Raw genomic sequence first — 15691 nt, 5'->3', positions numbered from 1 at the left:
CGGATTCCCTTTAAAACAGTATTCGGAGCTCCCCCTAGTGCCACTAGAATATTGTCCAATTAAAAACCGCTCAGCCGTTTTGTAGAAAGTTTTCCGTTTCAGTATATTTTTTCTTTGCTGTTCGTCCCTCTAAATTATAATAATTCTCAATCTCCTCCATCAGTGCAATCTCTTAACATCACCTACAGTGTGAACATGACCCACCATGCAGCGTGTGAACAGGTGGAGTCCTGCAAACGACTTCTCCTACAAGAGGTCAGTGTCCCGGCGTGGGACTAGCCCCGGATTTGAACCCTGGTTGCCCATATGAACTAGTCCTGACTTTGATTTCCTCTTGTATTTTCTTTCAGTTGACTTCTGCTTACAAGTCTATCCCGGGATTTGATAAGATTGAGGTTCTGAATGTGACGTGAGTGACGAGACCCCTTTATGGTCCTTATTATTCGATTGCTAGGACAGCTGTGCCTAGAATAGACAGAAAAAAAAACATGAAAAATGTAATAAAATAACAAAAAATAACACAATATAAGTGATATCACCTATTGTGAATGGTGGATCCTGTGTTATCTACTGTGTATAGAGGTACGGGAGGGGGAGGAGGAGGTGAGCTGTGATATCGCATATTGTGAATGGTGGATCCTGTGTTATCTACTGTATATAGAGGTACGGGAGGGGGAGGAGGAGGTGAGCTGTGATATCGCATATTGTGAATGGTGGATCCTGTGTTATCTACTGTATATAGAGGTACGGGAGGGGGAGGAGGAGGAGAGCTGTGATATTACCTATTGTAAATGGTTCCTTTGTTATCTACTGTATATAGAGGTATTATTAGTCATTGTACAGGATGAGGAGGTGAGCTGTGACTTCACATATTGTGAATGATGGATCCTATGTTATCTACTGTTTATAGAGATGTTATCAGTCATAGTACAGGAGGCGGAGGAGGTGAGCTGTGATATTAGCCATTGTGAATGATGGATCCTGTGTTATCTACTGTATATAGAGGTGTTATCAGTCATTGTACAAGAGGAGGAGGTGAGCTGTGACATCACCTATTGTGAATGGAGAATCCTTTGTTATCTACTGTATCTATAGGTGTTATCATTCATTGTACAGGAGGAGGAGGAGGTGAGCTGTGACATCACCTATTTTGAAAAGTGGATCCTGTGTTATCTACTGTATATATAGGTATTATCAGTCGTTGTATAGGAGGAGGAGGTGAGCTGTGACATCACCTATTGTGAACATTGTGTAATCTATACATACCGTAGGTGTTGACTGTCATTGTAATCCTGCCTGTAGTGATAATGAAATGTCTGCTGAGAAGTGCCAGATTTTTATGTTGTTCAGTGTGAAAAGTATTACATTTTAGGATGAAATTTAGGATTATTTTTTTTAAATATAAATTGTGAGATGGATACAAAAAAAACAAACAACCAAAACAATCACCAAAACTGTGGAAACTTCATTTATGTAGTAGGTGATTTTCTAATGACACTTTACCTTTTAGCACTTCCTGCTATCTATGCAGCGGTGATCAGAGAGGTTTCTTCTAGTACACGATAGGAGCTTCCGGATTTACAAAGATGAAAGTGAAGGGAAGGTCGTATAAAGACACTTTATGCAATTGAATTTGGTTCAACAATCAAACAATGAACGCAGCTTCCAAGCTCCCAGCCATCTCCGGTGGAGGCTGCGGCCCGAACATCTCCTGCCAGTCCCAGGCGTTTCCCCAGCCAAGGGCGCCCGTGCCCCTCCATTGTGCGCCATCGCTTGGTATCCTGGATGCAGAATTTATTTTCATCCCTTTTGTTGTAGGATATCTTTCATGCCGTTAGTAAATCTGCCTTTCAGGCCTCCTGGCAATGGCTGCCTCTTGTCGTTTCAGGGTGGCTGGCGCTGCCATGGAATACAAAGTGCTGTTCAGCGTGCGCCCAGGGAGCCTGATGTCTGCTGCGCAGGAACTCGTCCTCTCTGATCCATCCACGCTTCTCAAGTCCTTGGGGAAACCCTATATAATCTATAACACAACCCTGACAGGTGAGGAGACCCCCGGTAAGACTGCAGCCCCCTCATGATGTCACCTGCAGCCTGATTTCTGGTTACGTCTGACTCTGTGTCGGAACGTTGAAATGTCTCTTCCTGGAATAAGTAGGTATTACCCTGCAGGGAGGTGACCCGGTGACCCGTCCTATGATCTGTGCCCCCCACCCATAGCTTCCTCTATTAATACCTGTCACCTTTTATCACATGTGACGCCCCCTGGTGCACGGTGTCATGTACTGATGTCAGCCCCGTCCATCCACACTGTTCCCCTACCAACTGGAGAATGAATTCTCATACAAATGAATGTATAGACTAGAGGCCAGCGCTATGCTCCAGTCCTGGGGATATGCCGTAAATGTACACGATGCAAATAAGCCCTTAATATTCCAGTCCCTGGTGTCCAGTGGTTCATTACTCCAGTCGGTGATGCTCAGCAGTTTATTACTCCTGTCCATGGTGTCCTTAATATATTACTCCAGGTCCTTCTGTCCATTAATCTATTATTCCAATCCCTTGTGTCAAGTGGTTTATTACTCCAGTCCCTGATGTCCTGTAGTTTATTATTCCAGTCCCTGGGGTCAGTGGTTTATTACTCCAGTCCCTGGTGTCCTGTAGTTTATTATTCCAGTCCCTGGGGTCCAGTGGTTTATTATTCCAATCTATGGTGTTCAGTGGTTTATTACTCCAGTCCCTCGTGTCTAGTGATTTATTGGTCCAGTCCCTGGTGTCCAGTGGTTCATTACACCAATCCTTGGTGTCCATTACTCCAGTCCCTGGTGTCCTTTAGTCTATTACTTCAATCCCTGGTGTCCAGTGGTTCATTTCTCCAAACCCTAGTGTCTATTACTCCAATCCCTGGTGCCCCTTAGTTTATTACTCCAGTCTCTCATGTCTAGTGATTTATTGTTCAGGTCCATGGTGTCCTTTAGTCTATTACTGTAAACTGTCCTTTAGTTTATTATTCCAGTCCCTGCTGTCCTTTAGTTTATTATTCCAGTCCCTGCTGTCCATTGTGTAATATTTCTGTCCCTGGCATCCAGTGATTTATTTCTTCAGTCCCTGGTGTACATTAGTTTATTACAGTCCCTTACATCCAGTGTTCATTACTTCTGTCCCTGGTGCCCAGTTGTGTATTACCCCAGTTCTTGGTGCCCAGTGATGTAATTTTCCAGTCCCTGGTGTCCGGTGGTTTCCTACTCTTGGCATTACATACTCGGGGCATCCTGGTCTCTGGGGTCAGTATGTGATGAGTAGGACTGAGTCTCATCTATGAGAAAATGGAAACCGGTCTTAGGAGTTAAAGGACAGAGACTAAGACGAGAGATGGGGTGAAACCACAACGCGTTTCAACGGAGGATCCGTCTTCAGCAGACATCTTCGATCCTCCGTCGAAACGCGTAGTGGTTTCACCCCATCTCTCGTCTTAGTCTCTGTCCTTTAACTCCTAAGACCGTTTCCCATTTTCTCATTGCTCCTATCCTCCATCGGAGGTTTTTCGGCTGGAGCTGCGGTGGAGACCTGACATTCTAACTGCCCCTGGGTCGCTTCCTAAGCGCTCCTCTATGACCGCACATTACTGACTCTGAGTCTCATCGATGTCATTCTTACATCTCGTCTCCTCCCTACAGTCAGCCATGCCGATCCGTGCACAGACTGGTTCGCCTGCCCTCGGAGTTTCCGGTGTGCGCCTCTGCGGACGCTCAGCGCCCTCTGTCTGTCACCTTGTCACAGTCTCTTCTGCCACAACAACGGCATCTGCATCCACCGCAAGGGGCAGGACCCTGAGTGCCAGTGAGTAGTGCTGCATGGATTTCATGGTGATATGCTGTCTAAGGGGTTTCTCCTTGGGAGACTGACATGCCAGAGTGAGGAGACTTACAAGCCATGAATGTAAGAGCGCGAAGAAAGCTTGGAAGTCATCTAGTCTTATGTCATAAGAAGTTCTGTCCCTTTAAACTGTTTCCATTCCTCTCCATTGACGAGACCTGCGCTTGCTGTCAATGAACAGAAATATGTTTCATCTAGAAGTTAAAAACCATCCAAGTGTTCTCAGCTTCTGGATGAACACAGAGAAATGTTCCCATTCATCGACAGGAAGCTTAATGGTGAGAAATTGATAGATGCATGCTGAGACTTGTAGTTCTTCCCTTGAGGGATGATTGTTTGCTCAGTCTTTCCCGTTGTAGTTGGGAAGGTTTCCTGTCGATCACTCTGGATTCTGTCCTGACCCCATCAGGTGCCCGATCGGCAGAGATTTTTGGTACATGGGACAGACCTGCGACTACAGAATGACGCATCACCGCCTGGCCGCCATTGCCTGCGCCGTGGTGTTTTGCATCATCATCTGCGCCGCGGCCGCTGTTTTCATCCTGGTTCGGAGGTTTCAGACCCAGATTCTGCAACAGAAAGTGGCCCAGACACAAAGCAGGTAAAAGAATATCACTTGTGTCGTCACCGCATCCTTCGGCTGTCTTCAGTAATCACTTTAAAGAATTTTGTAAAAATTTTTCCTATCCTCTGTTATTCCTCCTGGAAATGTAATGGATGAAACGAACCGACACAGGTACTTAACACTTCAAGTGGTGGGGTATGTAGTGGGATCAGGAGCTGATCGCTCACCGTACCCAGCAGTCGTCGGCCCAGTTATACAGTCAGCACCTTCCTTTAGCAGCAGCGACTGGGGTTTGCTCTGCTTGCCACTGTTTAACTATTTAACTGCTGCAGCTAATCACTAAAATAATAATAAATAAATAACAGCACATTCGAAAATTATGATTTTTTTGGTCACTATACCTACCTAAAAAAATGCTAGAAAAACAATCAAAACGTTTTATGTACCCCAAATTGGTATCAGCAAAAACGTCCATTGACAGAAAACAATGGCTGACCACCATGGCTGCTCCGGTTCCGTCTCTGGACCCCATCGCCTGTCATCCCTTTCATTTATTTGGACTCCATGTTTACCTGTGGAGTCGTAGGGGCAGGAGTGACGCCCCAGGACCCCCGCACATTGCCGGGCTTACAGGGTGCAGCTTTTCACCCTTAGTTTGGCTTTCATCGGACGCCATGGATGCCCCCCGTTCTCGTCACTACTGCCTTCAGCCATGCAGGCGATCTCCGGTAACGCAGTGCTGCCTGCGCTCATCCAGCTCGGATCACGTCCTCGGAGTTCACGTTCCCCGCTCGCCTCCTGCTGGCTGAGGAAGCCATCGCCGCTTGCTCAGATTGCAACTTGCAAAAGGGGAACCGGCGGTGGAGGCGGCCCGGCCATCTGATGCCATGGTAACCAGAGATGAGCATTGATATTGGCGATCATTTAATAGGGTCTCCTAAATCCCAGGCAATTGTCATGAGACCGTTTCTTGCTTCAGGATATCTGGAGTCAGTAATAAGAGAGAATGAGAGAATCTCCGCGCAAAATGGGAAACGTGTAAAATGGAGAGAATGTCGTCAGCCATAACATTAAAACCACTGACGGGTGAAATGAATGACATTATTGTTTGGCGATGACAGTGCCTGTCATGGAGGGAAATGTTATCAGCAAGACATCAGTCAGTTCTTGAAATAGACATTCTGGAAGCAAGAAAAGTGGGAAAGTGTCAGGATGTGAGTGACCTAGACAAGGGCCAAATTGTGAAGTCTACATGGCCGGGTCATCGCCAGAAGAGGAAATATTGTGGGGTGTTCCCTGTATACGGCAGGTCTTGTGGGGTGTTCCCTGTATACGGCAGGTCTTGTGGGGTGTTCCCTGTATACGGCAGGTCTTGTGGGGTGTTCCCTGTATACGGCAGGTCTTGTGGGGTGTTCCCTGTATACGGCAGGTCTTGTGGGGTGTTCCCGGTATACGGCAGGTCTTGTGGGGTGTTCCCGGTATACAGCAGGTCTTGTGGGGTGTTCCCTGTATACGGCAGGTCTTGTGGGGTGTTCCCTGTATACGGCAGGTCTTGTGGGGTGTTCCCTGTATACAGCAGGTCTTGTGGGGTGTTCCCTGTATACAGCAGGTCTTGTGGGGTGTTCCCTGTATACAGCAGGTCTTGTGGGTTGTTCCCTGTATACGGCAGGTCTTGTGGGGTGTTCCCGGTATACGGCAGGTCTTGTGGGATGTTCCCTGTATACAGCAGGTCTTGTGGGGTGTTCCCTGTATACAGCAGGTCTTGTGGGGTGTTCCCTGTATACGGCAGGTCTTGTGGGGTGTTCCCTGTATACAGCAGGTCTTGTGGGGTGTTCCCTGTATACAGCAGGTCTTGTGGGGTGTTCCCTGTATACAGCAGGTCTTGTGGGTTGTTCCCTGTATACGGCAGGTCTTGTGGGGTGTTCCTGGTATACAGCAGGTCTTGTGGGGTGTTCCTGGTATACGGCAGGTCTTGTGGGGTGTTCCCGGTATACGGCAGGTCTTGTGGGGTGTTCCCTGTATACGGCAGGTCTTGTGGGGTGTTCCCGGTATACGGCAGGTCTTGTGGGGTGTTCCCTGTATACGGCAGGTCTTGTGGGGTGTTCCCGGTATACGGCAGGTCTTGTGGGGTGTTCCCTGTATACGGCAGGTCTTGTGGGGTGTTCCCGGTATACGGCAGGTCTTGTGGGGTGTTCCCTGTATACGGCAGGTCTTGTGGGGTGTTCCCTGTATACGGCAGGTCTTGTGGGGTGTTCCCTGTATACGGCAGGTCTTGTGGGGTGTTCCCGGTATACGGCAGGTCTTGTGGGGTGTTCCCGGTATACAGCAGGTCTTGTGGGGTGTTCCCTGTATACGGCAGGTCTTGTGGGATGTTCCCTGTATACAGCAGGTCTTGTGGGATGTTCCCTGTATACAGCAGGTCTTGTGGGGTGTTCCCTGTATACAGCAGGTCTTGTGGGGTGTTCCCTGTATACGGCAGGTCTTGTGGGGTGTTCCCTGTATACAGCAGGTCTTGTGGGGTGTTCCCTGTATACGGCAGGTCTTGTGGGGTGTTCCCTGTATACAGCAGGTCTTGTGGGGTGTTCCCTGTATACAGCAGGTCTTGTGGGGTGTTCCCTGTATACAGCAGGTCTTGTGGGTTGTTCCCTGTATACGGCAGGTCTTGTGGGGTGTTCCTGGTATACAGCAGGTCTTGTGGGGTGTTCCTGGTATACGGCAGGTCTTGTGGGGTGTTCCCGGTATACGGCAGGTCTTGTGGGGTGTTCCCTGTATACGGCAGGTCTTGTGGGGTGTTCCCTGTATACGGCAGGTCTTGTGGGGTGTTCCCGGTATACGGCAGGTCTTGTGGGATGTTCCCTGTATACAGCAGGTCTTGTGGGGTGTTCCCTGTATACAGCAGGTCTTGTGGGGTGTTCCCTGTATACAGCAGGTCTTGTGGGGTGTTCCCTGTATACAGCAGGTCTTGTGGGTTGTTCCCTGTATACGGTAGGTCTTGTGGGGTGTTCCTGGTATACAGCAGGTCTTGTGGGGTGTTCCTGGTATACGGCAGGTCTTGTGGGGTGTTCCCGGTATACGGCAGGTCTTGTGGGGTGTTCCCTGTATACGGCAGGTCTTGTGGGGTGTTCCCTGTATACGGCAGGTCTTGTGGGGTGTTCCCGGTATACGGCAGGTCTTGTGGGATGTTCCCGGTATACGGCAGGTCTTGTGGGGTGTTCCTGGTATACGGCAGGTCTTGTGGGGTGTTCCCGGTATACGGCAGGTCTTGTGGGGTGTTCCTGGTATACAGCAGGTCTTGTGGGGTGTTCCTGGTATACAGCAGGACTTGTGGGGTGTTCCCGGTATACGGCAGGTCTTGTGGGGTGTTCCCTGTATACGGCAGGTCTTGTGGGGTGTTCCCGGTATACGGCAGGTCTTGTGGGGTGTTCCTGGTATACAGCAGGTCTTGTGAGGTGTTCCCTGTATACAGCAGGTCTTGTGGAGGTGTTCCCTGTATACAGCAGGTCTTGTGGGGTGTTCCTGGTATACAGCAGGTCTTGTGAGGTGTTCCCTGTATACAGCAGGTATTGTGAGGTGTTCCCTGTATACAGCAGGTCTTGTGGGGTGTTCCTGGTATACGGCAGGTCTTGTGGGGTGTTCCCTGTATACGGCAGGTCTTGTGGGGTGTTCCTGGTATACAGCAGGTCTTGTGGGGTGTTCCCTGTATACGGCGGGTCTTGTGGGGTGTTCCCTGTATACGGCAGGTCTTGTGGGGTGTTCTCGGTATACGGCAGGTCTTGTGGGGTGTTCCCTGTATAAGGCAGGTCTTGTGGGGTGTTCCCGGTATACGGCAGATCTTGTGGGGTGTTCCCTGTATACGGCAGGTCTTGTGGGGTGTTCCCTGTATACGGCAGGTCTTGTGGGGTGTTCCCTGTATACGGCAGGTCTTGTATGATGTTCCCAGTATACGGCAGGTCTTGTGGGGTGTTCCCTGTATACGGCAGGGTCTTGTATGATGTTCCCGGTATACGGCAGGTCTTGTGGGGTGTTCCCTGTATACGGCAGGTCTTGTGGGGTGTTCCCTGTATACGGCAGGTCTTGTATGATGTTCCCAGTATACGGCAGGTCTTGTGGGGTGTTCCCTGTATACGGCAGGGTCTTGTATGATGTTCCCGGTATACGGCAGGTCTTGTGGGGTGTTCCCTGTATACGGCAGGTCTTGTGGGGTGTTCCCTGTATACGGCGGGTCTTGTGGGGAGATCCCTGTATACAGCAGGTCTTGTGGAGTGTTCCCTGTATACGGCGGGTCTTGTGGGGTGTTCCCGGTATATGGCAGGGTCTTGTGGGGTGTTCCCGGTATATGGCAGGTCTTGTGGGATGTTCCCTGTATACGGCAGGTCTTGTGGGGTGTTCCCTGTATGCGGCAGGTCTTGTGGGATGTTCCCTGTATACGGCAGGTCTTGTGGGGTGTTCCCTGTATACGGCAGGTCTTGTGGGGTGTTCCCTGTATACGGCAGGTCTTGTGGGATGTTCCCTGTATACGGCAGGTCTTGTGGGGTGTTCCCTGTATGCGGCGGGTCTTGTGGGGTGTTCCCTGTATACGGCAGGTCTTGTGGGATGTTCCCTGTATACGGCAGGTCTTGTGGGATGTTCCCTGTATACGGCAGGTCTTGTGGGGTGTTCCCTGTATACGGCAGGTCTTGTGGGGTGTTCCCTGTATACGGCAGGTCTTGTGGGGTGTTCCCTGTATACGGCGGGTCTTGTGGGGTGTTCCCTGTATACGGCGGGTCTTGTGAGGTGTTCCCGGTATACGGCGGGACTTGTGGGGTGTTCCCTGTATACGGCAGGTCTTGTGGGGTGTTCCCTGTATACGGCAGGTCCTGTGGGGTGTTCCCGGTGTACGGCGGGTCTTGTGGGGTGTTCCCGGTATACGGCAGGTCTTGTGGGTTGTTCCCTGTACACAGCAGGTCCTGTGGGGTGTTCCCGGTATACGGCAGGTCTTGTGAGGTGTTCCCTGTATACGGCAGGTCCTGTGGGGTGTTCCCGATATACGGCAGGTATTGTGGGGTGTTCCCTGTATACGGCAGGTATTGTGGGGTGTTCCCTGTATACGGCAGGTCTTGTGGGGTGTTCCCTGTATACGGCAGGTCTTGTGGGGTGTTCCCGGTATACGGCAGGTCTTGTGGGTTGTTCCCTGTATATGGCAGGTCTTGTGGGGTGTTCCCGGTATACGGCAGGTCTTGTGAGGTGTTCCCTGTATACGGCAGGTCCTGTGGGGTGTTCCCGATATACAGCAGGTCTTGTGAGGTGTTCCCTGTATACGGCAGGTCCTGTGGGGTGTTCCCGATATACGGCGGGTCTTGTGGAGTGTTCCCTGTATACGGCAGGTTTTGTGAGGTGTTCCCTGTATACGGCAGGTCCTGTGGGGTGTTCCCGATATACGGCAGGTCTTGTGGGGTGTTCCCTGTATACGGCAGGTCCTGTGGGGTGTTCCCGGTGTACGGCGGGTCTTGTGGGGTGTTCCCGGTATACGGCAGGTCTTGTGGGTTGTTCCCTGTACACAGCAGGTCTTGTGGGGTGTTCCCTGTATACGGCAGGTCCTGTGGGGTGTTCCCGATATACGGCAGGTCTTGTGGGGTGTTCCCTGTATACGGCAGGTCCTGTGGGGTGTTCCCGGTGTACGGCGGGTCTTGTGGGGTGTTCCCGGTATACGGCGGGTCTTGTGGGGTGTTCCCGGTATACGGCAGGTCTTGTGGGTTGTTCCCTGTACACAGCAGGTCCTGTGGGGTGTTCCCGGTATACGGCAGGTCTTGTGAGGTGTTCCCTGTATACGGCAGGTCCTGTGGGGTGTTCCCGATATACGGCGGGTCTTGTGGAGTGTTCCCTGTATACGGCAGGTTTTGTGAGGTGTTCCCTGTATACGGCAGGTCCTGTGGGGTGTTCCCGATATACGGCAGGTCTTGTGGGGTGTTCCCTGTATACGGCAGGTCCTGTGGGGTGTTCCCGGTGTACGGCGGGTCTTGTGGGGTGTTCCCGGTATACGGCGGGTCTTGTGGAGTGTTCCCTGTATACGGCAGGTCTTGTGGGGTGTTCCCTGTATACGGCAGGTCTTGTGAGGTGTTCCCTGTATACGGCAGGTCTTGTGGGGTGTTCCCGATATACGGCAGGTCTTGTGGGGTGTTCCCGGTATACAGCAGGTCTTGTGGAGTGTTCCCTGTATACGGCAGGTCTTGTGGGGTGTTCCCTGTATACGGCAGGTCCTGTGGGGTGTTCCCGATATACGGCAGGTCTTGTGAGGTGTTCCCTGTATACGCCAGGTCTTGTGGGGTGTTCCCGGTATACAGCGGGTCTTGTGGAGTGTTCCCTGTATACGGCAGGTCTTGTGGGATGTTCCCGGTATACGGCGGGTCTTGTGGGGTGTTCCCGGTATACAGCAGGTCTTGTGGGGTGTTCCCTGTATACGGCAGGTCTTGTGGGATGTTCCCGGTATACGGCGGGTCTTGTGAGGTGTTCCCTGTATACGGCAGGTCTTGTGGGGTGTTCCCTGTATACGGCAGGTCTTGTGGGATGTTCCCGGTATACGGCGGGTCTTGTGAGGTGTTCCTGGTATACGGCAGGTCCTGTGGGGTGTTCCCTGCATACGGCAGGTCCTGTGGGGTGTTCCCGATATAAGGCAGGTCTTGTGGGGTGTTCCCGGTATACGGCAGGTCCTGTGGGGTGTTCCCGGTATACGGCGGGTCTTGTGGAGTGTTCCCTGTATACGGCAGGTCTTGTGGGGTGTTCCCTGTATACGGCAGGTCTTGTGAGGTGTTCCCTGTATACGGCAGGTCCTGTGGGGTGTTCCCGGTATACGGCGGGTCTTGTGGGGCGTTCCCTGTATACGGCAGGTCTTGTGGAGTGTTCCCTGTATACGGCAGGTCTTGTGGGGTGTTCCCTGTATACGACAGGTCTTGTGGGGTGTTCCCTGTATACGGCAGGTCTTGTGGGGTGTTCCCGATATAAGGCAGGTCTTGTGGGGTGTTCCCTGTATACGGCAGGTCTTGTGGGGTGTTCCCGATATAAGGCAGGTCTTGTGGGGTGTTCCCTGTATACGGCAGGTCCTGTGGGGTGTTCCCGATATACGGCAGGTCTTGTGGGGCGTTCCCTGTATACGGCAGGTCCTGTGGGGTGTTCCCGATATACGGCAGGTCTTGTGGGGTGTTCCCTGTATACGGCAGGTCTTGTGGGGTGTTCCCGATATAAGGCAGGTCTTGTGAGGTGTTCCCTGTATACGGCAGGTCTTGTGGGGTGTTCCCGATATAAGGCAGGTCTTGTGGGGTGTTCCCTGTATACGGCAGGTCCTGTGGGGTGTTCCCGGTATACGGCGGGTCTTGTGGGGCGTTCCCTGTATACGGCAGGTCTTGTGGAGTGTTCCCTGTATACGGCAGGTCTTGTGGGGTGTTCCCTGTATACGACAGGTCTTGTGGGGTGTTCCCTGTATACGGCAGGTCTTGTGGGGTGTTCCCTGTATACGGCAGGTCTCGTGGGGTGTCCCCGGTATACGGTCGGTCTTGTGGGGTGTTCCCTGTATACGGCAGGTCTTGTGGGGTGTTCCCGGTATATGGCAGGTCTTGTGGGGTGTTCCCTGTATACGGCAGGTCTCGTGGGGTGTCCCCGGTATACGGCCGGTCTTGTGGGGTGTTCCCTGTATACGGCAGGTCCTGTGGGGTGTTCCCGATATACGGCAGGTCTTGTGGGGTGTTCCCTGTATACGGCAGGTCCTGTGGGGTGTTCCCGGTGTACGGCGGGTCTTGTGGGGTGTTCCCGGTATACGGCGGGTCTTGTGGGGTGTTCCCGGTATACGGCAGGTCTTGTGGGTTGTTCCCTGTACACAGCAGGTCCTGTGGGGTGTTCCCGGTATACGGCAGGTCTTGTGAGGTGTTCCCTGTATACGGCAGGTCCTGTGGGGTGTTCCCGATATACGGCGGGTCTTGTGGAGTGTTCCCTGTATACGGCAGGTTTTGTGAGGTGTTCCCTGTATACGGCAGGTCCTGTGGGGTGTTCCCGATATACGGCAGGTCTTGTGGGGTGTTCCCTGTATACGGCAGGTCCTGTGGGGTGTTCCCGGTGTACGGCGGGTCTTGTGGGGTGTTCCCGGTATACGGCGGGTCTTGTGGAGTGTTCCCTGTATACGGCAGGTCTTGTGGGGTGTTCCCTGTATACGGCAGGTCTTGTGAGGTGTTCCCTGTATACGGCAGGTCTTGTGGGGTGTTCCCGGTATACGGCAGGTCTTGTGGGGTGTTCCCGGTATACAGCAGGTCTTGTGGAGTGTTCCCTGTATACGGCAGGTCTTGTGGGGTGTTCCCTGTATACGGCAGGTCCTGTGGGGTGTTCCCGATATACGGCAGGTCTTGTGAGGTGTTCCCTGTATACGCCAGGTCCTGTGGGGTGTTCCCGATATACGGCAGGTCTTGTGAGGTGTTCCCTGTATACGCCAGGTCTTGTGGGGTGTTCCCGGTATACAGCGGGTCTTGTGGAGTGTTCCCTGTATACGGCAGGTCTTGTGGGATGTTCCCGGTATACGGCGGGTCTTGTGGGGTGTTCCCGGTATACAGCAGGTCTTGTGGGGTGTTCCCTGTATACGGCAGGTCTTGTGGGATGTTCCCGGTATACGGCGGGTCTTGTGAGGTGTTCCCTGTATACGGCAGGTCTTGTGGGGTGTTCCCTGTATACGGCAGGTCTTGTGGGATGTTCCCGGTATACGGCGGGTCTTGTGAGGTGTTCCTGGTATACGGCAGGTCCTGTGGGGTGTTCCCTGTATACGGCAGGTCCTGTGGGGTGTTCCCGATATAAGGCAGGTCTTGTGGGGTGTTCCCGGTATACGGCAGGTCCTGTGGGGTGTTCCCGGTATACGGCGGGTCTTGTGGAGTGTTCCCTGTATACGGCAGGTCTTGTGGGGTGTTCCCTGTATACGGCAGGTCTTGTGAGGTGTTCCCTGTATACGGCAGGTCCTGTGGGGTGTTCCCGGTATACGGCGGGTCTTGTGGGGCGTTCCCTGTATACGGCAGGTCTTGTGGAGTGTTCCCTGTATACGGCAGGTCTTGTGGGGTGTTCCCTGTATACGACAGGTCTTGTGGGGTGTTCCCTGTATACGGCAGGTCTTGTGGGGTGTTCCCGATATAAGGCAGGTCTTGTGGGGTGTTCCCTGTATACGGCAGGTCCTGTGGGGTGTTCCCGGTATACGACGGGTCTTGTGGGGCGTTCCCTGTATACGGCAGGTCTTGTGGAGTGTTCCCTGTATACGGCAGGTCTTGTGGGGTGTTCCCTGTATACGACAGGTCTTGTGGGGTGTTCCCTGTATACGGCAGGTCTTGTGGGGTGTTCCCTGTATACGGCAGGTCTCGTGGGGTGTCCCCGGTATACGGTCGGTCTTGTGGGGTGTTCCCTGTATACGGCAGGTCTCGTGGGGTGTTCCCGGTATATGGCAGGTCTTGTGGGGTGTTCCCTGTATACGGCAGGTCTCGTGGGGTGTCCCCGGTATACGGCCGGTCTCGTGGGGTGTTCCCTGTATACGGCAGGTCTTGTGGGGTGTTCCTGGTATACGGCAGGTCTTGTGGGGTGTTCCCTGTATACGGCAGGTCTTGTGGGGTGTTCCCTGTATACGGCAGGTCTTGTGGGATGTTCCCTGTATACGGCAGGTCTTGTGGGGTGTTCCCTGTATACGGCAGGTCTTGTGGGGTGTTCCCTGTATACGGCAGGTCTTGTGGGGTGTTCCCTGTATACGGCAGGTCTTGTGGGGTGTTCCTGGTATACGGCAGGTCTTGTGGGGTGTTCCCTGTATACGGCAGGTCTTGTGGGGTGTTCCCTGTATACGGCAGGTCTTGGTTTTCTGGGTACACAATGTTTATTACTTACCTTTTGGTCCCAGTAAGGAGAGTTAGTCTTAGGCCAGGATCACACATGCGAGAAACTTGGACGAGTCTCGCATGTTAGTACCCGGCACTGCCGCCGGCAGTCGGATCAGAGTGTGCGGCCACATAGCTACACATGCAGCCGCGCACTCCGCTCCCGAGTGCCGGCGGCAGTGCCGGGTACTAACATGTGAGTTTCTCGCATGTATGATCCCGGCCTGAGGGTCATGATCACCCCATTGTGTGAGGAGTGAAGTCTTGCCCACCTAAACATTGTACCGTATCCTCTTCATGGCAGCAGGATTACCTTAATGGGAGTGTGAGTACATTTTCTGTAAGATATAGCCCCCATCACACAGAATTTCTCTGAATTTTCCATGTTCTGTCTGGGAAGTGTTGGAAAACATCGAGGCCGCACTAAACAACACACGGGGCAGTGATTCCACAGGACGGCCGCCATCATGGGTCTTGTGGAGTTCAGGCTGTTTTGGCAGCAACCAACAATAGGGATTTACGGCTGGTCCATGTGTTCCCCTTTATATCAGGAGACGTTTGCTTCAGGTGTGAGGTGTTGTGTGTGTCGGTGGATAATTCTCATTGACTGACGTGTAATAATTCAGTTACAGGAGGTTCAGTCGCTTTGATGATGTCCCCACACATTTCTGGTGTCCTTCGCAAACATGGCTGACGACCTCGGCGTCACTCAATTCCCTGGATAACCCGGCCTTCAGCAGCTCCGAAGAGGTGTTTCCTCTGCAGGCTCTGGGGAGCTGCGTGTGCGGCTGTCAGGACGGAGCGCGGAACGTCCCCCAAACAAACCAGGTCCAGCAGCCGGTCCGCACCCCACCCAGGTAATGGAAGTAAGCCGACCACTATGGTGAATGTCAATCATCGGGAATCTGGTGAAGGGTGCGGGGCGGCCAAATATACCCCTGGAGGGTAAAAACCGGGGTGCGGCCAAGTGCCTGGAAAACTCAGATGTAAGGTATGTGCTGCTAGGCAATGATCCCTTAGCAACCAGACTTTCAGATTTGACTCTTCAGTTCAGAGAGAAAGACAACAGCCTCCTCAGGCCTAAGAGGAAAAGCAATAGCCCGACAAGCATCCTTTTTTTTATGCGGTTTGGGGTATCATTTTACCAAAAATTCTGTTCCAAAAGCCACAGCAAAAATGCATTTCTTTTTCATGATTTTCTCATGCCAGAGAATTATCATGATGGTTTTTTCTATCATAGGTTAAAAAAAAAACACAAAGAGAAAAAGCGCGACGGTCCCTGAAGGTGCATCTTCTCATTCTAATGAAGGGGACCGCGTGTTGCAAGTTGATTTCAGGCATTTATCGACGCTGATTTTGGCGTAAAATCTGCTCCAAAAACCGTATCAGAAAG

At 52.3% G+C, this 15691-nt stretch overlaps 1 protein-coding gene across 2 annotated transcripts in view; it reads left to right on the top strand.

Annotated features, from left to right (window-relative positions):
• LOC141073018 (uncharacterized) overlaps window positions 1–15691 on the top strand; it is a 42974-nt gene that overhangs the window by 24850 nt on the left and 2433 nt on the right. For both annotated transcript variants that reach the window (XM_073560293.1, XM_073560294.1), the window contains exons 3-8: window positions 164–255; window positions 351–409; window positions 1889–2040; window positions 3675–3837; window positions 4283–4474; window positions 14925–15155. In XM_073560293.1, the coding sequence (XP_073416394.1) occupies window positions 164–255; window positions 351–409; window positions 1889–2040; window positions 3675–3837; window positions 4283–4474; window positions 14925–15155 (889 nt within the window). The remainder of the gene's footprint in view (window positions 1–163; window positions 256–350; window positions 410–1888; window positions 2041–3674; window positions 3838–4282; window positions 4475–14924; window positions 15156–15691) is intronic.

This window comes from Dendrobates tinctorius, unplaced genomic scaffold, assembly GCF_039654945.1.
Source record: "Dendrobates tinctorius isolate UK_male_01 unplaced genomic scaffold, ASM3965494v1 ptg000295l, whole genome shotgun sequence".
In the NCBI taxonomy this organism is placed as follows: domain Eukaryota; kingdom Metazoa; phylum Chordata; class Amphibia; order Anura; family Dendrobatidae; genus Dendrobates; species Dendrobates tinctorius.
This window is presented reverse-complemented; position numbering and strand designations above follow the sequence as displayed.